The sequence below is a fragment of the Mastigoproctus giganteus genome, chromosome 8, assembly GCF_048544385.1.
Source record: "Mastigoproctus giganteus isolate SK-2022 chromosome 8, ASM4854438v1, whole genome shotgun sequence".
In the NCBI taxonomy this organism is placed as follows: Eukaryota; Metazoa; Arthropoda; class Arachnida; order Uropygi; family Thelyphonidae; genus Mastigoproctus; species Mastigoproctus giganteus.
In genome coordinates, this window is record NC_143582.1 from 54,532,319 (window position 1) to 54,556,866 (window position 24,548).

General features: G+C 37.9%; 1 protein-coding gene across 1 annotated transcript in view; it reads left to right on the forward strand.

Annotated features, from left to right (window-relative positions):
• ABCB7 (ATP binding cassette subfamily B member 7) overlaps nucleotides 1-24,548 on the forward strand; it is a 226,022-nt gene that overhangs the window by 25,175 nt on the left and 176,299 nt on the right. Inside the window, exon 2 of the mRNA XM_090379365.1 lies at nucleotides 12,596-12,655. Within this exon, the coding sequence (XP_090235491.1) occupies nucleotides 12,596-12,655 (60 nt within the window). The remainder of the gene's footprint in view (nucleotides 1-12,595; nucleotides 12,656-24,548) is intronic.

The following is a 24,548-nucleotide window of genomic DNA, read 5'->3' on the forward strand; positions in this document are numbered from 1 at the left end:
TGAGCCCATTGTTGTTTTCAATATTTATTGATGAAGTCATACCAAGTTTAATGTCAAAGTTTTTAGATGATAGGAAAGTTGTCAGGTTATTTAATAACAAAAATCAGGGTATGATGCTGCAACAAGACAGAAAAACCAGTCACACGGGGCTGAGAAGTGGCATTTGAGGTTTAACATTGAAAAATGAATGTGCGATTACTGCTTATGAGAAGCAATAATTCCAGAATAATATACCATTTAGGTGGCGCTTGAGTTCATGAAGAAAGAAAAAGATTTGTGTGTAATTGTATAGTATGACAAAGTTTTCTTTGCAGTATAGGCAGGTTGCTAGGAGACAGCTCATGGATTCTATCAATGATACACTGGAATTTTTCCAGAATGGACAAGGAGTGATTGTCCCATTGTATGTAGCAATTCTGCATCTCAAGTGTACTGCATACATTTCTTGTTGCCTTATTTTAGGAAGAATGAGGTTATTTGGAGCAGGTGCACAGAAGAGCAACAAGATCAGTTAGAGACACAATTAGTTAGTTACCATAGACTTGAGTTCTGCAATTTGCAGCATCTGGAAATTAGGGATCTGTGAGGAAATTTGATTGAGGTGTTTAAGGCTTTGAATGAATTAGATATGCTAAATGTTGATGGTATTTTTACATTTGCTTAAACATCATAATAATAGGAGGACATAAATTTAAATTGAGGAAGGATGAGTAGAGAATAAATGTTCAGAAATTTGCTTTCTATCACAGAGTAGTTGATTGTTGGAACAAACTTCCATCTGATGTTGTAGAAGTAGGTAGTTTGAATAAATTTAGGGAAGAATTAGACAAATTAAATTATTAGAGTGGATGGATAGGTTATGTGGGAATTTTAGCCTTGTATCATAGCACTTTATACACCACAAACATTTTAATGGCAATAAGAATCACATTCCCAAACTGCGATTTATTTATTTATTTATTTATTTATTTTTTGCTCTCTATAATAATAACAATAAGGAGGAGTCACACATGAAGAGTTATTCAGGGAGGGGAATGCCAGAGGTGAATTAAACTCTGGCAGCAAGCTCGATGATTTTGCAATAACTGAGAGGAAAGTATAGGAGAAATTGTTGAAGATAAACATAAAAAAGGCACCTGGGGTGGATGGGATCTATCCAGTTATATTAAAGGAGGCAGCAAAGGAAGTAAGCAAACCCTTAGCCATAATTATGAGAGCTTCCTTGCACTCCGGGGAGGTACCCATGGACTGGAGATGTGCAAATGTGATCCCAATTCACAAAGGAGGATCAAAGGCTGACACAAGTAATTATAGACCTGTGAGTTTAACTTCTGTTCCAGAAAATTAATGGAGACACTGGTTAAAGAAGCACTGCAGGATCATCTAGACAAGACTTCAGTTATAGCTCGGACACAGCATGGTTTTGTTAAGGGAAAGTCTTGCCTGACCAATTTGATTGGATACTATGATGCAGTCATAGAAGAACTGGATGCAGGGAATAACTTTGATATTATATATTTGGATCTTAGAAAGGCTTTTGATACTGTTGCACATGGAAGACTGCTGCACAAATTGGAGCAGTGTAGCATTGGAGGCAAATTGCTGCTATGGATAAAGGGATGGTTGAGTGGGAGAAGACAGAACGTGGTAATCAATGGACACCGCTCTTCGTGGACCAATGTGGAGTCCCTCAGGGTTCAGTGTTGGGTCCATTGTTGTTTTCTGTATTTATAAATGATATTTGTGATGGTATATCAGGCTTAATGTCCAAGTTTGCAGACGATACAGAGGTTGGCAGGGTTGTTAAGGACACTAATGACAGTACGCTGTTGCAACAGGATCTAGAAAAGTTGAGCAGATGGGCTGAGAGGTGGCAAATGAAGTTTAACATTGACAAATGTAAAGTACTACCTATGGGAAGCAGTAACCCCAGAGTAACGTATCAACTGGTACTACGTTGACAGTGGTACAGAATGAAAAGTACCTGGAGCTAATTGTGCAGGCAGATATGAAGTTTTCTGAACAGTGCAGACGGTCTGCAAGAGTAGCCCATGGTGTCTTGTCGTTGATATACAGGAATTTTTCTAGCAGGGATAAGGAGGTGATTATCCCCTTGTATAAGGCAATAGTCAGGCCACGCCTTGAGTACTGTATACAGGTCTGGAGGCATCATTTCAAGGATGTAAAGCTGTTGGAATGAGTACAGAGAAGGGCAGCAAGGTTAGTGAATGAAACAAAGGGTTGCACTTACAAAGAAAGGTTAAGTTTTGCAGATTAGTGTCTGGAGACTAGGCACCTACGAGGTGATCTGATTGAAGTGTATAAAACCTTGAATGTTTGAGTATGCTCAATGCTGATGGGTTCTTCCTCTTGCTCAGAATAATCACCTGAGAGTGCATAAATTCAAATTAAGATAAGAAAGTTGTAGGATAGATGTGCGGAAGTTTGCCTTTAGCCAGCAGGTAGTTGATTGGTGGAACAGACTTCCATTTTTTGTTGTGGAAGTTGATAGCCTAGATAAATTTAAGGCTGAGCTGGACAGGTATTTGGAACGAATGGAGGGGTGAATGGGAATGGTTTTTTTTTGGCTGATGCTGCATAAGCTTGCTTTTTTGCATCATATGCCTCTGCTAATGCTAATAATAGCTTGGTTTACCAGGATGTTAGTAAAAATATCATTCTCATTTGAGACTTGCTAGAAGAAAATGCATTCCATGAATCCATTAAAGTGATTGGTTCAATCACTTTAATGGATTCATGGATTTGATTAATTTTACCAGCAATTTAGGCTGAATTCTTTACTAGACCGTACTTACAATGGGCCTTATGGGATTCCCCCCCCCCCCCCAGATTTTATTGTTATGAAAATGATGGGAACTTTGCTAATTATGTGGCCTGATAAAATTCCTTGTTCTTTTATTGATGATGATTTTATCTAATAATATTTTTGTACCTCTCATGATTTGCCTTCCTCCAACTATAGTTAGATTTTTCTTAATTTCTCTGTTTGTTCCCTGTTGCCTAATATGGTTCATTATAATGTATCTTCTCTATTTAATATAATTAGAGCAGTATTTCATTAGAAACAAGTTACTGCTATGGATAAAGGAATGATTCATTGGGAGAAGACAAGGAGTAGTTATCAATGGGCACTGCTCTTTACTACTGTTACTGGACTACTGTTATTAGTGAAGATCCCAGAGCTTACTGCTGGGCTGATTGTAGTTTCTATGTTTATTAAAGATATTGATGAAGGTTATCAGGATCTAAGTTTGCAGATGATACTAAGGTTGGCAATGTGGTTAATGACAGTAATCATTGTAAAATACTGCAACAAAATCTATAAAAATTAGGCAGATGGGTAGAGAAGTAGCAATTAAAGTTCTACCTAAATGCAAGGTACTATATATGGGTAGAAATTTTATTGCGCTAATCCCAAAAAAACATTGTGGTACCCAATTGTGTGGGTACCACAATGAAGATAGTGGAGAATGAAAAAAACCTAGGACAAATTGTGCAGTGAGATATAAAGTGAGCAATACAGATAGGCTGGTAGGGTAGCTCATGAGGTTCTGTCAATGATATTCAGGAATTCTGCCAGTAAGGATAAGGAGATGATTATCCCATTGTATGAGAAGCAGTTAGACTGCACCTTGAGTACTGCATACAAGTAAAGGCTTTAGTTGTGCAAACTGTAGCATCTGGGGATTAGGCATGTATGAGGAGAACTCATTGAGGTGTTTAAAGCTTCACACAACATGAGAGGGCATAAATTCAAATTGAGGAAGGAGGGTTGTAGGATACATGTGTGGAAATTTTCATTCAGCCAGTGGTTAGTTGGTTATAGAAACACTTCCAACTAGTGTTATGGAAGTGGGTAGTTTGAATAAATTCAAGGAATAACTAGACAAACTGGAGGGGAGGGATAGACGATATAGGAATTTTTTTGTTTAAACTCATGCTGTATAAGCTTGCTTTCTTGTACCTCTTGCCATTACTAATATAACAGTAGTATTGCTTTTATCTGTTGTTGTCTTAATGCCATTATCTTTTAACTCTTTTATTGCTCTCTGCTCTTTCTCCTGTTAATTTAGTAAATTGTAATTTTATTTAGTAAGTACAATTATATTTACTTAAGAGTGTGTGCCATTGCACTGTTAGATTAGTTTTGTTTTGTTCCTCAATCTTCTTGTTTTTTTTCCTTCGTCCTTTTTTTCTGTTGCTGTGACATACTTAATTAGGTGGGAAATTTCTTAGCGACTATAATTTTTAACTATAGTCACTAAGATTTTCTAAGAAATTTTTAACTATAATTTTTGAAACTTCTACAACAATGCATTTATGGTGCATTGTCGTGAAAGCAGGTAGGAAGAGAGCCTATTGTTTGAATTGTTTCTTTTACTGAGAAGGCAACAAATTATGGCAGTTTGTTAAGCTCAGAACTTTTGCTTGTAACCATTAATCTTAAAAGCATTCATAATTTAATTTTCTAAGTCAGAGTGAAAATGAAAATAATTATTGTTCTTCTAATTTTATTACTCTAAATCTGTATTTAACACAGAGCCATGTAAAGGTACTTGAGGACCTGGATGAAAAAGTGGTTAAGGGGCATCATTTATTTATGTTAAGACTTTGATGGCTCCCTCGATTGGGGTCCCTTTTGTGATGCATCCAGTGCACCCCCATTTGTACAACCCAGATTAACACACACACACACACACACACACACACACACATACAGGAACTCCCCAACTTATGTAAGGGTTGCATTCCACGGAACACTATGTAAGTCCAATTTTACATAAGTCGGAATTTCCCCCATGCTTGTGCAGCACTCGCAACTGTGCTCGCTGAATTGATCAAATCAAAAAAAAGAAATGTTCGATGAACATGTAAATAGAATTATTTATTGTATTTATTCAATTTTTTATCTCGTGCGCAGGAAAAATTACAAAAGCATGCAATTTAAAAAAATTTCAAAATTATAAAATTACAAAAAAAAGAGAGAAGACAGGCATAATGTCAGTAAGTTTTACCTCTTGAGCAACGTTGCCAGAATCGACATCTTCAGCTGATAAGTACGCACTGCGGAGGTTGAGGGCTGTGGAGATTTAGAAGGGATCGCCCCCTCAACCTTACGAAAAAACATTAATTGATGACTGGATGGTGGCTTTTTTCTTTTCATCGTAGATTTCTTTGTAGCAAGCAAGCATATCATTCACCCCTCTGTTAACTTTTAAGAATTGTTCGCTGTCAGGATCCATCTCCTCAAACCTCTCCATTACCGATGCAATTTCATGAAATTCCATCTCTCTCTCGTGATGAAGTGTCTCGGCTCCTCATGTGGTTCATCTTGAGCTTCGTCAGCATTTTCTTCTTTCACTATTGTTGCCTGCAAGTCAGTAACTTCTTCGTTAGATAATTCCTTCTCTTTTTCCTCTGTTAATTCCTCCATGTCTTTGGCAACAACCTCCAACTGAAGCAGCTCTGCAACCTTTACAATCTTATCTGTAACCTCTTCATATGATTCGTCCTTTTCAAACCCTTTGAAGCCTTTTACATGCCGTGGGCATATTTTCTTCCATGTGCAATTTAAACAACTTTTCAGTAATTTCCGCCCAGGCCTTATTAATGTTTAAGATGGCGTGGTAAATATTATAAGATTTCCAAAAGTCTCTTAACGTAAAATTTTTCTCATCGTCTACTGAAGACAATGCCTGAGCAAATGTTGTGCATAAATAGTATGCTTTTAAATTTGAAATAGCACCCTGATCCACACGAGGTTGGACGAGTGAAGTAGTGTTTCGCAGTAGAAATATGACTCATGTTCGAAATGAAATCATCTAGATCTATATGTAGGATGTCCAGGAGCATTATGTAATAGAAGCAAAATCTTGAAAGGAACGTCGTTGTCTTTATAGTATTTATCAACCTCGGGAATGAAGCAGCATTTAAACCAATCCTCAAAGAGAGAGATTGTTATCCATGCTCTCTGGTTCAATCAGAAATGCACGGGTAGGGTGGCTTTATTGGTGCCCTTAAATGCACAAGGATTTCCAGAATAGTACACAAGCAGTGGTTTTAATCTGTAATCTCCCACTGCATTAGCCCCAAACAAGAGCGTGGCCTTATCTTTTGACGCCTTGAAACCTGGCATTGTATTTTCCTCTTTGGCAATGTATGATCGATCCGGCATTTTTTTCCAATACAGAGCAGTCTCGTCAATGTTAAAAATTTGATGCGTTGAATAGCTGCATTCATCGTTAATTTTTTCCAACATATCACAAAATTTCTCTGCAGCTGCAGAATCAGCACTGGTGACTTCACCGTAAACTTTAACGTTGTGGAAACCAGCACGATGCTTGAACCTATTAAACCACCCGTTGCTTGCCAAGAACTTGAGTTGGGGTTTTAGCATTAGCATTAGTAGAGGCATTTGATGCAAGAAAGGAAGCTTATGCAGCATCAGCCAAAAAAATTAAAGTAAAATAAATAAATAAAAAATAACCACTTCCACTTCACCCCTCTGTTCGTTCGAAGTACCTGTCCAGCCGAGCCTTAAATTTATTTAGGCTATCAACTTCCACGACAAGGGATGGAAGTCTGTTCCACCTACCAACCACCCGCTGGCTAAAGGCAAATTTCCGCACATCTATCCTACATCTGTCTTTCCTCAATTCGAATTTATGCCCTCTCAGGTGATTATTCTGAGCAAGAGGAAGAATCCCATCAGCATTGAGCATGCTCAAACCATTCAAGGCTTTGTACACCTCTATCAGATCACCTCGCTGCTGCCTAGTCTCCAGACACTGTAATTCGCAAAACTTAAGCCTTTCTTCGTAAGAGCACCCCTTTGTTCCATTCACTAATCTTGTTGCCCTTCTCTGTACTCGTTCCAGCAGCTCTACATCCTTCTTGAAATGAGGTCTCCAGGCCTGTATACAGTACTCTAGGTGTGGCCTGACCATTGCCTTATACAAGGGAATAATCCCCTCCTTATCCCTGCTAGAAAACGTCCTATATATCATTGACAATACACCATGAGCTACTCTTGCAGCCCGTCTGCACTGCTCAGAGAACTTCATATCTGCCTGCACAACCACCCTCAGGTCCTTTTCATTCTCTACCACTGTCAGTGTAGTACCACAGAGTTGATACGTTGCTCTGGGGTTGCTGTTACTGTAGTACTTTACATTTGTCAATGTTAAACTTCATTTGCCACCTCTCAGCCCATTTGCTCAACCTTTCCAGATCCTGTTGCAGCAGCATAGTGTCAGTAGTGTCCTTGACAACCCTGCCAACCTTCGTATCGTCTGCAAACTTGGACATTAAGCTATATATACCATCATCAATATCATTTATAAATACAGAAAACAATAAAGGACCCAATACTGAACCCTGAGGGACTCCACTAATAACATTAGTCCATGATGAGCAGTGTCCATTGATTACTACTCTCTGTCTTCTCCCCCTCAACCACCCCTTTATCCATAGCAGCAATTTGACTCTAATGCCACACTGCTCCAATTTGTGCAGCAGTCTTCCATGTGCAACAGTATCAAAAGCCTTTCTAAGATCCAAGTATATAATATCAAAGTTATTCCCTGCATCCAGTTCTTTTGTGACTGCATCATAGTATCCAATCAAATTGGTCAGGCAAGACTTCCCCTTAACAAAACCATGCTGTGTCCGAGCTATAACTGAAGTCTTGTCTAGATGATCCTGCAGTGCTTCTTTAACCAGTGCCTCCATTAATTTTCCTGGAACAGAAGTTAAACTCACAGGTCTATAATTACTTGTGTCAGCCTTTGATCCTCCTTTGTGAATTGGGGTCACATTTGCTCATCTCCAGTCCATGGGTACCTCCCCTGAGTCCAAGGAAGCTCTCATAATTATGGCTAAGGGTTTGCTTACTTCCATTGCTGCCTCCTTTAATATAACTGGATAGATTCCATCCACCCCAGGTGCCTTTCTTGTCTTTATCTTCAACAATTTCTCCTCCACTTTACTCTCAGTTATTACAAGATTCTCTAGCTTACTGCCTGAGTTGAATACACCTCTGGCATTCCCCTCGCTGAATAACTCCTCATGTGTGAATGTCGATGCAAAATATTCATTTAGTTTTTTAGCTACCTGAGCAGGATCATCAACAGTTGACCCATCGATATCAAGTGGACCAATCTGATTCATCCCCTTCCTTCTAGAGTTTACATAAGTAAAGAACTCTTTGCTGTTTTTCTTCGCATCCTCTGCCAAGGATTTCTCGTAATCTGCCTTCACCTGCCTAACCTCCTTTGTAACTTGGTTACAGATCAACTTGTATCTATCATAGGCTTCTGTGTCACGTGTTAATTTGTATGTATCCCATGCATTTTTCTTCTCTGCCATATGCCTCATTAGTTCATCTGACATCCATTTAGGCCTAAACCTTGAACAATATTTCTTAGTTGGTATGTAAAGCCTAGTAGCGTTCCAAGATAAGTTCTTTGAATGCTTCTCATTTTGAATTTGCTGTTGGTAACATCATCAGTTGATCCCACTGTATAGAATTTAAATACTGTCTCAGTCCACCGTAGTCGCCTTTACGAAAGCAATACCCATTCCCTTTACCCCTAATGGTAGTTACCTCTTTGAGTAAATCCCACTTCAGAACACTGTGATCACTGCCACCTAGTGGTTCATTTATCTGCAGATTCTTAATGCATGAAGAATCACTACTGATAATCAAATCAAGAGTATTACTCCCTCTAGTTGCCTCCCGAACATGCTGATGTAGAAAACAATCATCCAATAAATCCACAAAAGCCTTGCTAGTGTGTGAGTGACCAGCCCCCAAATTCCAGTCAATATCTGGGGAATTAAAATCCCCCATAATAAGACTCTCTGATTTACTGGCCCACTCTATTTCTCTGTACAGTTTCTTATTATACTCATCAGAGTCATTAGGCCTATAGCACACTCCTACTCTCAATTTTGATCTCCCAATGCTTATGTCACACCAAACTGACTCGACACTGCACTGTCCAGCGATGTCGACTGGCTTCACTTCCTTGGATTTTTTGTGTTTCTTAACTAATAGCATAACCCCTCCTCCCTTCCTATCCTGTCTATTCTTTCTGTAGACGTTGTACTCCCCAAATTCCAGTTCTGCATTCCTTATATCTGTGTGACACCACGTCTCTGAAATCCCAACAATATCTGCCTTTGATGTTTTGAGCAATACCTCAAATTCATCAAATTTATTTACTAGACTCCTAGCATTGGTGTACACGCAAGTATACATGCACCTGCTCTTCCTCTTAGCCACCCTGACACAACCCATGTGTTTACTTGTACCGCAATGACTCCCAGCAGTCTCTGAAATATCCTGCATCTTATTTTTCAGGCTGCTGCTGATTCCAATAGAAGCAGTGCAAGAATCACTTTCTTCTCTGCCAGTGGCTACTGTTAATCTATTAGTCCTTGTATCCCCCCCCCCCCCCCCCAATCTAGCAGTTTTCCGACCCTCCTAACACTGCCTCGATAGCATCAGCAAACATTCTTGCACCCTTTCTATTTAAGTGTATCCCATCCCTGTTTGCTGTACTTATCCTTAATATCTTTATAGATACTTGTTGCTTTTGCTTGAATGGTCATTAGACTCAGGGGCACTCACTTCTGAATCTGATTTTCCATCGATATTATTAATAGCTGTTTCATCTTTGATATAGCACCTGAATGCTGTTTTGTGATCACTGTTGATCTTAAAGCTGCTAAAAGGAAATGGTTGGAAGACAAAGCAAAGCAGTGTGAAGTGGCAAATAAATGTCATGACTCTAAAACAACTTACCGGGCTATAAAAGAACTCTCTAAAACATACACCCCGAAAACACTGACAATGAAAAATAAAAACAATATAAAAACAGGAAACATGTAAGAAATTTAAAAAAATGGAAAGAATTCAAAGAAGAAGGAAAAAACACTCTTGCCTTAGATAATAGAAGAGATAAAGCACATAACAATTAAACACATAACTTTTGTTATGTTAAAGATAACATAACAAATGAAGAATGACAAGGCACCCGGAAATGATGGTATCGAAGCAGAAGTATGGAAATTTGGAGGCGATGCAATGTTAAAACACCTTGCACAGTTGTTTAATCTAATTTTATTTACAGGTGATATACCAGAAGACTGGAACAGTGGAATAATAGTACCTATACACAAAAAAGGAGATAAAGAAAATTGTCAGAATTATAGACCCATTACCCTTTTAAACCGGCACCTCCGTAGCCAGTTGGGCAGGAGCAGCAGTGCATAGCACAGGCTTCTTGATTAGACCGGGGTTCGAGCCCGTGACCACCAAATACGGAGGATGCGGAAAGGTCAGAAAATGACCACTGCATATCCCCGGAGCAATATGGCCTTAGTTGCTAATGCTCCTAAAATAACCAAATAACAATAACCCTTTTAAACCATATATATATTTATAACGATCTTACAAAATAGGATACTTAAAACATATGAAGAAACAATAGGGGAAGAACAAGCAGGATTTAGAAGAGGCAGATCAACAATAGACCAAATATTCACACTAAACATCATTGCAGAAAAATATTGGAATAAGAAGAAACCTCTTTATCTGTGCTTCATCGATTTCAAGCAGGCATTTGACTCTGTAAACAGAGAAAATTTAATGAAGCAACTACAAAAAATTCCACTTGATCATGAACTAATCATGTTTGTAAATAATTTCTACAAAACAAGAGCAAGAGCAATAGTAAAATTCAACAACCTTAAAACAGAGAAATTTGAAATAGAGAAAGGAGTCATGCGGGGATGCTCTTTATCCCCATATATATTTAATATCTACCTAGAAGAACTAATGAAATCAATTGAAGAAAAAAGAGGCACAATAAAAAATGGAAAAAATATAAACCACATAAAATATGCGATGATATTGTGATTTTAACAGAAACTAAAGAATAACTAAAAGAAATATTAACAAACATCGATAAAGCAAGCAACAATTATGGAATTAATATAAATAAAATCAAAGTAATGCAAATTGGAAAAAACATAAAGACACATAAACATCCAAAATCAACAAATAGAACAAGTACAAAACTTTGTGTACCTGGGCTCCCTAATAAACGGAAACCTGAGTAATATTGACCAAATTAATCAGACTGAACATCGGATGGACAAACATGAACAAACTCAAAAACATATGGAAGAGCAATAAAATCTCAAATAGTCTAAAAATTAAACTATATGAAACTGTCATCATACCCACAGTAACTTATGGATCAGAGAATTGGAGAATAAATAAGAAAGGCAAAAAATAATGTGATTCGAAATGAGATGTCTGAAGAAAATCAATAAAACAAATTGGAGAGAACATAAAACTAATGAACAAGTAAGGAGAGATCTAAATTTTGAATGCAGAATAATAGAGCAGATTTACAAAAAACAACTTTAGTATTTTGGACATGTGAACCAGATGAAACAACGCAGGCTGCCTAATGTAGTACTGACAGGAAGAATTGGAGATAAGAGACCACCAGGAAGACCCAAAAGAGAATGGCTCCAATGCCTAAAGGAAAACACAGGCTTTCAGGCTTTCAGAGTTATCAACAAATTATTCAAGAGATCAACAACAATGGAGGATGATATCTAAATAGGGACTCAATCCATGCCGAATGGAAGAATAGAATGATGATGATGTTAATCTTAAGTGTGTTGATCCTTTGACATGTTATTTTATATGCGCACTGTCCTTTAAAATAGTATTCACTGTTGAAGCAGCGAGACCTAATTCCCTTGCAATAGATGACAAACTTTGTCCTGCTTCGTACTTCTTAATCATTTTCATCTTCATTTATAAATCAATTTTGTTTCATTTCCTAGCACTACCATGACTTGTACTTTTTGTTGGTCGCTTTCCCTTCATCATAGGAATGAAGAGAAGTTTCTGAAAATTTGTTTTTTATATGATTGAAGATTTTAGTGAAGGGGAACACATTTCACTGTAAAAACCCGCACAATTCCAGGTATCGGGATTATTGCAAATACAGTAAGATCGAGTTTATTACCTGTTTATAATTAGATGCACTAACAGAAAAGCCCAATAAAATGGAAAGTGCAAATTGTTTTTATTGTTTTATGGTCGTGACCTCCAGAAACGTGCTTCTGGAAAAAATCAAAGCCATTCAAAATTGATTCTTATAACAGAACATATGATAACGATGAAAGTGTAGTGAATTTCCATTATAAAAATGACCTTTTAGAAAGATAAGTAGCTTAGTAATATAGTGAAATTTTTAACTTCCAATTACTTGGAACGAATTACAAAAAAAGCGTTATTGGGTTCACATTACGATATTTTCATGATACCTCCATTTATCCTACAGGATGCAAAATATGTTTTCACGATTTTTTAAAGTTTGCACCTCCCAGCAAAAGTCGAATTTCCATAAGTCAAGTATTACGTAAGTCGGGGAATTCCTGTATATATATATATTTCAAATAGGCATGCTATTGCAAGACTAATAAATAAATTATGCATTTTATTTCATATGCTTGTATAACATATCTTTGTTTTATTTTGTTTCAGATTCATCACTTTCAAGCCAAGAAATATATCAGTGTACTAAGAAATGTGTGGAGTGGAAAAGTAAGATCACAATTCCATTATTTTATAATTTAAAGTAAACTAATACAGTAAGAGAAAAGGTTGTATTATTATCAAGTGAAACCGTTATTTCTGGTGAAGACACTTCACATATCTTTTGATATAGTTGTCATAAAGTTTTTGAACTTTTTTTTTTTTTTTTTTTAATCAAATTAGAACAAAAATTATGACCTTTATTGAATTTAGTGGGTTACACTAACCTCCCAAGCTTTCCATGACTCCATTTAACTTATTTACTTATTTAGGAAATTTGTTTTTTAAATTTAGGAAATTTCCTTGATAAGGAAATTAAGAATTTGCCATATAAACCAGATGGATAGCTGGAGAATAAAGTAGAAAAACCAGTTCATGTTGCCACCAGAAAGTATGTTGTTTATTTAATATGAACACCAATACAGTCGTTAGTTTTGGATTGAAAAATAACATTAGAAACAGCATATGCAATAACATTGTTTAAAATGTTAGCAGTTTTGGGAGTAATGAACTTATTGAGCAGAGTTGCTGTGTTATATTCTAGATTTCGGAAACTCTAAAGCCAAAAATTACATATCAAGAGTGAGATTCTCATGTTAATGCATTATATTTGGAATACCTGAAAAATGTATTGAGAATTGTCCACAGATTTGCAATACAGGTTGACTAATCAGGCAGCATTGGGACCTGTGGGGTGCCGGATTAGTGAGTTTGCCGGATCACCAGTGGTTATTTTAGCACATACAGTTTACCTAACAGCTAACCACCTCATCCTACCTTTAATACGTTGACTGCCAAGCTAGTTTAAGAAAAAAATTCCCCATGGACCAAAACATATTTAGCAAATAATTTGATTAGTAATTCTAAAAAAGTCTTTTTTTTATATCGCATATGTGTGGCCGACGTGGCCCAGTAAATTGTAAAAAAAAAAATCTAAGAAGGAATGGCTAAAAGAAAATTACTAAAATAAGAGAAACTGAGAGAAATTGCTGGAATTTACAAATAAGCAGAGTTAAACTACTTACAGACACACCGCTTTTGAGTTTTTTCAGAAGTTCAACTTTATCTGTTATGAACAATGTACGGTATTTGGGCTTTACACCACAGGAGGCACTTCCTTTATGCATTGGAACCATGGCTGAGGCTAAATGTGAGCAGGTTATAATAATAAATGCAGAAAAACAAGTATAAATGTCTTGCCAGTGTTTACGAGTTCGTGCCAACAGCTGATGCTGCAATCAATGCAATAATTTCTGCGAACGTAATTTTAAATTTCCCGGGTCGGCAGGTCAGTGTGCCGACCCGGGAAATTTAAAATTACGTTCGCAGAAATTATGTCCGAATTAGCGGTGGAACCAGATTAGTGATGGTCAGCCTGTATTACATTTCACAACCAATACATAATATTGTTCTGTAGTTTCAGAACATGCTTTGATTTTGTTTATGTCCTCTGACAAAATAAAAATAGCCAAGATTTAAATGATAACTACTAGTTGAATGGTTAAGTATTGCCACTGATGTATATTGCTTATATACTGGAGTTATGTATACTGATTGCATTATGTATACTCATTGCATCATCTGCCTTATGAGACCATAAGACATTCCATGGCAAGTAATTTTCAGCTTGCATTCAGATAATGAATTGCAACACACAATATAACAATAATGTTGAATAATTGTCACAATTCAATTGCTTAGATAATGTTTTAAGATATGTGTAAAGTGTGTTTGGCGTCAAGCGGCACCAGGGGTTTCCCCCCATCTTCGCATTGCTTGCTTTGTGATGGGTGTGCCAGTATGCTGGAAATCCCAGAGATTTAAAAGTGTATGGATATTGTACATGTGTAGTGTTGTGTACCATTGTTCATCTGGTCATTTAGCCGCTGGACCCCTGCTGAAGCCCAACATTGCCCCACTTTCGCCCCGTGGAGGCAGACCAGGTACACCAGTATTATAATTATTTACTCTGGCAGGTCCTGCCACCTAATTTCCTGAGATTTCAGTGGCTAGGACCTAAAAAAAATCATTTAGTTTTATTTCAGTTGCAAAGGGTAATGTGTTTAATAGGAAAGGCCTAGAATATGGGCGAAAATTAATTTGAACGTATTTAAATTTTGTTGTTTGGGGCATTCGCTTTCATTAAGATAGTGGGGGAGAGGACTGAAGGGAAAAGACAGAAATATGGGAGCAATAGAGAAGGGCAGGCCAGTGGGGCAGGCCCATGCCCCACCAGGAGGGAAAAGGGGATCAGCAAGGAGGAGAGGAGACGGAAAAGATTCCCCCACCCTGCCGGGGAGAGGGAATGAAAGTGGCCAAGCAAGGTGCCTGGTCCAGATTGCCAGGTGGCATGTTGGCAGCAGCAAGGTGCTGTGGGATTCCAGATAGCTTGTCCAGATTCACTAGCTATCGCGGATAGCTAGTGAATCTGGTTCTTGCCATGCCTTATCATCTTAATGGCACTCAAATTGAGCCGTCAAGATGATAAGGCATGGGACAGAATCCCCGTCCAGGTTTGGTTGTTGCAGTCAATATGTTTTTCTTTCTTTCCTTCAAAGCATTTTTGTCTTACTTCTTTCCTTATACTTTATTCTTTCCCTTTTCCTTTCTTTTCCATTTATTTTCTTATTCTCTCCTCTGGTTCTTGCGGTGTATTGTCTCTTAAGAGTCACTGGGTTTGAAGAATTTGGACTGATCATTGTGGGCTTGTAGACTTGCTGAGAAGCCATGCCGGTAGCTTTACGAGGTGTCAGTCTGTGGTTCTACGGTCGTGGAAGAGTTTTTTGTCTTGAAAAGAGCTCCTGCGCGAAGAGTGGGAAGGCACGGTAGTGTTCCTCATTTTGCAGCACGAGCTGTTCTTGGTTCCTGAGTGTGAACTGGGTCTTTGTCATGAGGATGCAGTGCAAGTCTTTGTAGGTAGGACATTCGTGTATGAGGTGGTCCCAGGTTTCTTCTTCTCTGCAGTGACACTGCGATGAAACTGAGAGACCAAAGTCGTAGTTTCCTCCTGAAGGACCCGTGTCCTGTGAGGAGAAAGGTGGTATGTAGGCCTGGAGCGAACCATGCAGGCTGGTTTGGGTATATCTGATATACGTCTGTGAAGAATTTCCATGTTATGGCTCCTTTGGAGGAGTCAGACCATTGGGCCTGCCAGGTCTGCAACAGGTGTGTCATTAGATGCCTCTTTTCAGCACTTGTGTTGTTTGTTGGATCGGTGGTGAAGCCAATGCAGGTGGCCACTTTCCCTTTGGACAGTTGGTAAAGCAGCCCACAGCCCACAATTTCCAGGTCTAGGGAAAGGGATCCAATGAGGACCTGGAGCGCTTGGATGTTAACCGTACAACAGGCTCTGGAGATAGTCAGGAGGATAGAGTGCTGTATGGTGTCTAGTTTTCTCCTGTTTACTGCAGTGATTGCTTTTTTAACCACACACCTGCGGCATATGACAGAGCCGGGATGAAAATAGCCTTGTAGAAAAGGGAGAGTGTTCTCTTCTTCAAGCCCCAGTCCCTTCTGGTAACTCTGGAAATCATAGCAGAGTAATTCCTGATTTTGGTACGTAGGTAATTGAGATATGGGGTGAATGACATGTTCTTATCCAGGACTATCCCGAAATATTTTAGTTCCATTTTTAGCTTTTTGGTTGTTCCATGGATTTTTATCTGTTGTTGGTGGCTACTTTGTAGACCACCCCCCAGGGGTCGGTGTTTCCGACATTTGAAACCTGGTGTTCCCAGGAAAGTTTCTTTCTGGTTTTGATTTGAGCTGTGTATTCATTTCTTTTTTCCCTGTAGAGTTGCCTCAGGGCCTCTATCTCCACCTCTGGCCACGAGCGATGAGCTCGCTGGTAGTGTTTTCGGCAGGTGTTTGACTTCATACCTTAGTGCTTGGAGCTGTGGGGACTACCAGGGGACTGCTCCTGGAGCCGATTTTCTCCTCTTGATAGCAGCATCCGTAATTATTTTAATGATCGCATGTTGGTATTGGTCAGGACTGAGGTCTGAGGGGTTAAAGTTCTGGGATGTCTTATTCCGTGTTTCCCGGAAGAGGTTCCAGTCAGCTTTGTCGACTGCGAATCTGTGAAGAATCTGTCTTGCTGTTGGTTGGACATTGAGAGAGCAATGCAATTGAAAGGTGAGCACCCTGTGATCAGATGTAGTCCAGTCGCCTTTTACCGTCCAGGAAGAAAGGTGTCCTGCAATCAAGTGGCTTGCGAGGCTCACGTCGATCGTCGCCTCCCACAGAGTGCTTGAGTAGGTTGGTAGATTATTTGGTCTATTGAGGATCACAAAGCTGCTGTTGGAAAGGAAATCTAGGCATTGACCATTATTAGTGCCACGCCTGTCTGGTGTTTTTCTGTGCCAGGTTGGCGACCTATAATTCACATCAGCACCAATGATGAGTTTTAAGATATGATGTGATGTGGTACACTAGAGCCAGCTTGAGGCTCACAGCAGTTTTTATGTTGCCTATCAAATGATCAGCTGGTGGTTTTAGGACATTAGCTGAACATTTGGTAGGCAACATAAATGCATGACAATTTGTAGTCTATCTACAAGAGTAAGAATCAGGATTATAATATGCATATGTGAAACTGTAACAATAGGTTTGTTTTTATTACAGTACTTATTTGTTTGTGCATCACATAAATATGTTGCGTTTTTACCATTTTAAAATTGTCCTGATTCTTGGTTTCATATTGTGGTGTATTTTTAAAGCTGCCTGAATCCATACACTTCCAAATATCTCCTACTATACTTGCAAAACTTTGTACATAAACATGGTAGTGGTAAACATTGCACATAAGCAAAGTCACTTGCACAGTAATGCCATTCACTTCCTGAGAAAGCCACATACAGTCCTCGTATAACATGTGTTTACACTACACAAATTTGATCATACACGATTTATAAATAGGGGAACGATATCTTATATAACACAAACCGAATTCGCTTATGCACGATTCACCTTTGTGTTTACAAGAAATGGCATCGAACGCAGAATCACCCCAACCGAATGCAACACGATAGGAATGAAGAGAAGATTCTGAAAATGTATTAATGTTTTTTTTTATCAGTGAAAGGGAAACACATTTCACCATAATAACGTAAAAACCAACACAATTCCAGCTATCGGTATGATTGCAAATGCAATTAGATCGAGTTTACTACCAGTTTATAACAGATTCCACTAGCAGAAACGCAACTTGAAATTGTTTTTATTGTTTTATGGTAGTAACCCCTAGAAATGTGCTTTAGTAAAATGAGGTGTTAATAGCGTATCTCTGCCTTTACGGTGTTGTTTATTCAGTTGCCACACCTGCGCAGCTTTGTTTATGTGTATTAAGCATGCCTCCTCGTTTTGTAATTGTGCTTTATTTCCTAAAAATGAGCAAAATACTTAAAAGGTGTGAAAAGGAAGCGTCCTGGCGAAGACACTGCAGATTCAGAGAGAAAAAGAAAAGCAGTATCGATAAACAGAGGTGGACTGGGTCAAAAATTCTTACCCGGGAAAATTTATAGTGGCCTCATACTATGGTTTATGGCCAAAATCTCAGTGGCCTCCGGCCCACTGGGGTTTCCCCTGGTAAGGCTTATGGCCAGTCCGCCTCTGTCAATAGAGAAAAAATATGAAATTGTGAAACGCTTTGAGCAAAATGAAATACCATGTGATATTGCACATGCTACAGACCTAAGTGAGGCAACGCCGAGAATTACAAAGAATGCAGAGAAAATAAAAACAACTTTCATAGCAGGAACAACTCAAAGTGTAATTAAAATCCATTAGATTAAGACACAAAGAATTGGAAGAGATGGAACGGCTGTCATCTGTTTGGATAGAAAACCAAACAAAAAACAAGTTTGATTACGATAGAAGCAAAAGCATTAGCAATATTTTATTACGTAATAGTCGTAATAAAACACTTACGTATTTTATTACGATTTTATTTATTGTGTTTGGTAATGTTTTGGTTACAAATGTGTGTTCAAAATTTGGTGGTCGGCACCTAACCCTATTTTTCCCATAGGGCCTGTTGTTTATATTGCACGATTTTGCATTGCACGAGGGTTTCTAGGAACACAACTATCGTGCTATATGAGGACTGACTGTAGGCCATTTTGTCTCTTGCCTGGTTTCTCTTTTAGCTCTAAATTTCTTTAATTGGCCTCCTACAATTCCTGTTTTATTTAATCTATTATTTCCACATCTAATACTCCTTCATTAAAAATTGTTCCTAGATAACAAAGTTATTAATTTTTTTTAAATTTTTGATTATTTAGTCTGTTCTCTTAATTTCCTTCTCTTTCAACTTTTATAACTTTTGTTTTTTGTGTAAATTTCATGCAAAATCTTCTATGAACTTTATATAGATTATTCTGAGATTTTTGAAGATCTTGCAAGCAACAGCACAATATTGTTAACATATGATAATTGTTCAATTTTTACATTTCCCACACTAAATTTATTAACTGGTATCCAAAACTTAAGAAGTGGTGACAGGGTGCATCCTTGACGCACTGAACATTTAAAATTAAATGTTCAGTGAGTCAAGTGCTTTCTTTAGTCCTTGCTGTAGCCCTACTATTTTTTGTACAGGCTTTTTATTTCCCTTAAAACATTATCCTTGATGCCATAGTTTTTTTTTAAAATTTGAAAGAGCAGATATTTTTCATATATTTTTAAGATCACCCAATCCTAAATACAATTCCTTGTTATTGTTACGATGATATTTTATAATTTATCTTTGTGGGAATATTGATCATGCCTACCCTTTTGTTTGGCCTAAAACCTTTCGCTGAGGTGATACTCAGCAATACTCTTAACTATCTCTAAACTACTTTCATTTAACTTGGTACATACACTAAGAAATAAAATTTCTCTATAATTTTCACATTCAGCTTAATTCTCATTTTTATATATTTATATAATTAATGCCATGGTCCCCTCTTTTGGAACTTGTAATTCAGAAAACAATCTCTGGTGGTGAGTCACCACTATGATATTGTGTAACTACCTTAGGTCAAAGGGTAAATGATTATTATTATTATTAGTAGTAGTAGTAGCATATTATGCTACTAATATTAATAATAATTTACCCTTGCATCATTATGATGCAAGAAAGCAAGCTTATGAGGCCTCAGCCAAAAAAAAAAAAACCTCCCACATTACCTGTTCATCTCCAATAATTTGTCTATTTCTTCCTTCAATGCATTCAAACTCCCCACGTCCCCAACAAAAGATGAAGCTTTGTTCCAACAATCAACCACTCGCTGGCTGAAGGCAGTTTGTTGCAAATGTGTTTCTCCCTTAACCTGCCAGGTTTAGTGGGAAACATACTTTCATCCATGTTCAAATCAGGTGATAGCTTGTAAGTTGGCATTTTTCACATGCCAACTTTTTTTTTTTTATAAAAAAATTAACTTTCTTCAGCTGTGCAGATGTGAGGGGCATTTGAAAAGTTTGTGGCCTGAGTATGAAGAAGTAGTTGTAGAGTGTAAAAAATTTCTTTATTTTATGTCTAACACTTAAAATAATAACCCATGAAGTTTCAAGTAGTTTTAGTAGTATATTTTTTTAATTACAGGTCCTGAAGTCAATAAAGTTGTGTGAATAAGGAAAGATGGAAAAGATCAGACACTGTTTAGTCATCCAGTGTTATGATAACTGCATGGTGACTGATTTTTTTTTGAAAAGATCTGTTATGTGCTGCTAAATATAAAAAGACTCATCTTTTCTTCATGGTATGAAAGGAAGATGTGTATGTGTTTACATTTGGGCACTTTTATTCTTTTATTTACATTTGTTGAGTTGAGAATTCTTTTAAGCTGACATAAAAGGCATCAGCATCCTTGATATAGTGGTCCCTGAGGTTTTTCACTGACATTCTTCTAGATATGATAGGCTCAAGCTTGCTAATTGGAAGTATAAGACACTGATGGAGCCATTTGCAAGTAAAGTGGACTGAATTTTGGTGAAGTACTGTTATTATGTAACAACAGAACCTCTGCTTTCACTTTGATGATGTTGGGACTGTTAGTAATTCTGGGTATACCATCCCCCCATGTACAAAACATGAGACATTGCACCTAATATTACTGGAGGCAACCACTTGAACATGAACCAACAAAAGTACGAGTCAAAGTGTGGCATCTACATCACACTCAGAAATGCTGTCCCTCTGTATCACCAAGCAATACTGGCTGACCTGGATAGCTGGGTGGGTAAAGTGCCTGCCTGGCAACCCAAAGGTTGTGGGTTCAAATCCTGCCTCGAGCTTGGATATTACAATGGTGCCATACTCTCCGGTTGGACCACACAGCCACGATACACGAAGGAAGCAGGAAAAAAACTGGTTCCTTCGTGTATTGCTAACATCATATGATAAAAAAAAACAAGCAATACTAGGTGGCAAATGGCTCTCATCATCTGATGCAGCAACAGCAGCACTTTGCTTATTGGAGGCTTAAGTGATGAAACCCATGTTTAATTACCAGAACAAAGGTCTGGCAACCTCCATCTCTTCTGTCATGCAACATGAGTGATGCCTTTTGAGGTTATGATGGGTATCATTGTGAGATCCAATATTCCTTAAATTTCATGGGTATGGATCGAAAATAGTGTTTGCAGGTCAGCACTGGACTGAAGCTCTTGGCAACTCTCTAGGAAGCATCCAGATCAGCTAGTGTATAATCCTGTTGCTTCTGTTGTGCCAGCTAGTAACTGGAGGATGTCTGAATTGTGTGTGTACTGGGGATTTGTCGAGGCCAGTGATGTCAAGGAGCTGGTTACAGTCTTGTTGTGTGTACACCATATCCAAAAATTTCATTAATTCATACTCCTCCCCCCTTCCCACCTCCACACTAACTTTATTTACTGAATACATTATGAATAGTCAAACTTATAACAACTTATCTGCAAAAAGAACTAAACTTACCAGACACCTCATTCATTTCACAAATATATATGGTCTCATTTCCAGTCTCAGTGACATTCATTTCTGTTTATTGTCTGCCAAGCTGCATTTACTTTTTTTGAGAGAGTCTGAATTCTTGATTGCCTCAACTACTCATCCCAGCTGCCCTAATTATTTGTTCTATAATTCCTTTTTCTTCAGTGTTGGTACTTGTGCATGTGTCCACTCTGTGATATTCCTTGTCAGTGACTTTCCTAATTTGGAATCTGCTCTTTTTGAACTCCTCTGGCTTAAAATCTCTCAGCCTATTCTGTCAAATTGATCTGTTGCCATTCCCTCAACCCTGCTAATACTCAGAACTCTTTGACTTCATTTCTTTGAAACTCTACCCTTTCCCAATCTAATTTTCTTAGCTTGTCACGAAGCTGAGGTTTTGGCAATTACTAATGACCTCACACAGCTTGTTCATTTACCTATCAGGATATCAGACAACCCAACCACAAACACCTTTGACCCTTTTCTTACCAACAATTTTTCAAGATACATGGTCACTTTATGTGATCCTCAAGGCACTTCATATCACAACTTGGTGATGGCTTCTTCTCCAATTATGCCTCTCTGTCACAGCTCTTCTTAACCTCATGTTTTTTGGCATTACAGGAATGGCAAATCAATGCCAAATGTCAGTACCTCCTGTGGTCTTCCATTCAAAGGATGTCAGAAGAATTTTTGAACAATCTTGATGCCAAGAAAACTTCAGGTCCTGGTAACATTTCTCCACTTGTTCTCAAAACCTGTGCTCCTGAGCAGGGCTGGCCTTAGGCCCCGCACTTGACAGAAAAATTAAAATTAAATGAAAAAAGAGAAAAAATAAAAAGAAAAAAAGAGAAGGAACAATTTTTTTTTTAAGTTAAAGGACTTCTGCGAAACCAAAAACAATGACATTTTTTTCATAGGTTTAGAAAATATGATTAGCATTTTATTAATGAGTACAAAGGATGCAGACAAAAATAATGTTTTTATTATTATTATTTATTTATTTATTTATTTATTATTATTTTTTTAAATTCATAATATGTGAAAAGCAAAATCTGTATAATTTATAAGGGTGTGGAAATTTTTGCCACTGTCTAGGTAATGATCACAATGTCAGTTTTTACACATCCCTTGAAATATCAAAAGTAATTAATTTTCACACGTGTGTGGGGTATACATGTAGGAAAATTAATTACTTTCGTCTGGCTCCCGCTGTATGGCCGAGCAACCCATCTCGATATGAAAGGAAAAGTTTCAGGTATTCAGGCAGGACTTTTACAGGAAAATTCAAGGATATTTTTTACACTGTGTGCTTGTCACAGTTACAATCTAGTTCTAGGGGATATAGCCAAAACCTGTCCTGATGCAATGACCTTTTTTGGGACACTTCAACATCTGTGCGTGCTCTTTTCAGCATCAACAAAGAAATGGTCATTTTCCAAAAATATGTGATGAAGGGTCTTTATGTAATGCCTCTTTGTGAAACAATGTGGGAGTGTTGAATGCAGTGTGAAGGCTTTAAGGTATCGAGTTGGTGATTTCGATGATGCGCTTTTGGAAATAGCATCAGAAGATGCCCAAGCAAGAAGTGAAGCTGAATCACTAGCTAACCAGATCAAGGAATACAAGTTTCTTATTTCATTAGTATTTTTGTATGAATTTTTGTTTCACTTAAATAAAGAACTGCAAAGTGATTCTGCAGATCTCGATACAGCTCTTTCGTCTTCATTTAAAAACCTTCTGACTGGATGGGCGTCTCCGTAGCCAGGTGGGAAGGAGCAGCAGTACGTAGCACACGCTTTTTGATTGACCGGGGTTCGAGCCCGTCACCACCAAATACGGAGCATGTGAAAAGGTCAGGGAATGACCACTGCATATCCCGGAGCAATATGGCCTTAGTTGCTAATGGTCCTAAAACCAAAAAAACAAAAAAAAAAAACATTCTGACTGGATATCAAAGTATAGAGAGACTGGTTTTAAACATATCTTAGTTGGTGCCACAAAAAAAATTATTATTATTCCCCTTAATTGATTACATAAACCCGTATATGTGTCTGTAAATTGCGTGTGTCCTCTGGTCAATTTGCCTGTTTTGCTGGATGAAAAAAAGGGGGGAAAAACCTTGCTACCTACGCCTGAGACCAACTAACTCAGCCACGTAGTGAAAAAAGCCTACTAAAATCCCTCACATTATCGACGGGATTCGAACCCGGGCCTTTTCCATCCAGTGTGGGAGGACGGTAACGATACCACTGTACTCCCACGCAGACTAGTTGGTGTCACAGAACTTGTGACAGAATTGGAAGTATCTCCAGAATTTCACACAAGATTACAAAAAAGAAAGAGGCAATTCAATTACCATCCTCCTTCAATTACCATCCTCCTGATGAACCTGTAACAAATCCTAAGGAATCTTACAAGGTAAACTGCTTTAATAAAATCATAGACGAGGCTTTGCAGTCTCTAGAGCCATGTTTCTAGCAGTTAACAAAACATAATAATCTTTTTGGTTTCTTGGGTAAATTTCTAATAATTCCAAAGGAAGAGTTAAGAAAACATGCTGCAGATTTAGAAATTGCACTTTCAAATGATAAAATCATTGAGGGCAACAAATTGGTCAAGTCTGTGAAGGTGGCAGATATTGATGGCCATATGGAAGCACTGAAACCAATTCTTCCAGAATAGTTCAGGAGCAAATGCAGTTCATGTTCTGTATTGCCTTTTTATATTTACTTATTCCACTGGTGTTTTTCCTTCTGCTTGTAAATTTCTCATATCCAGTGAGTCCCTGTAAAAGGATGACAGATCTCTCTCATCCAATTATTGCCCTATTTTACTTACATCTACCCTTCCCAAAGTAATGGAGTAATCCATTAACTGTCAATTTTTAAACTATCTTGAAACCTTCCTTCTGATCACTGATCACCATCAGTATCATTCCACTGGTGATAT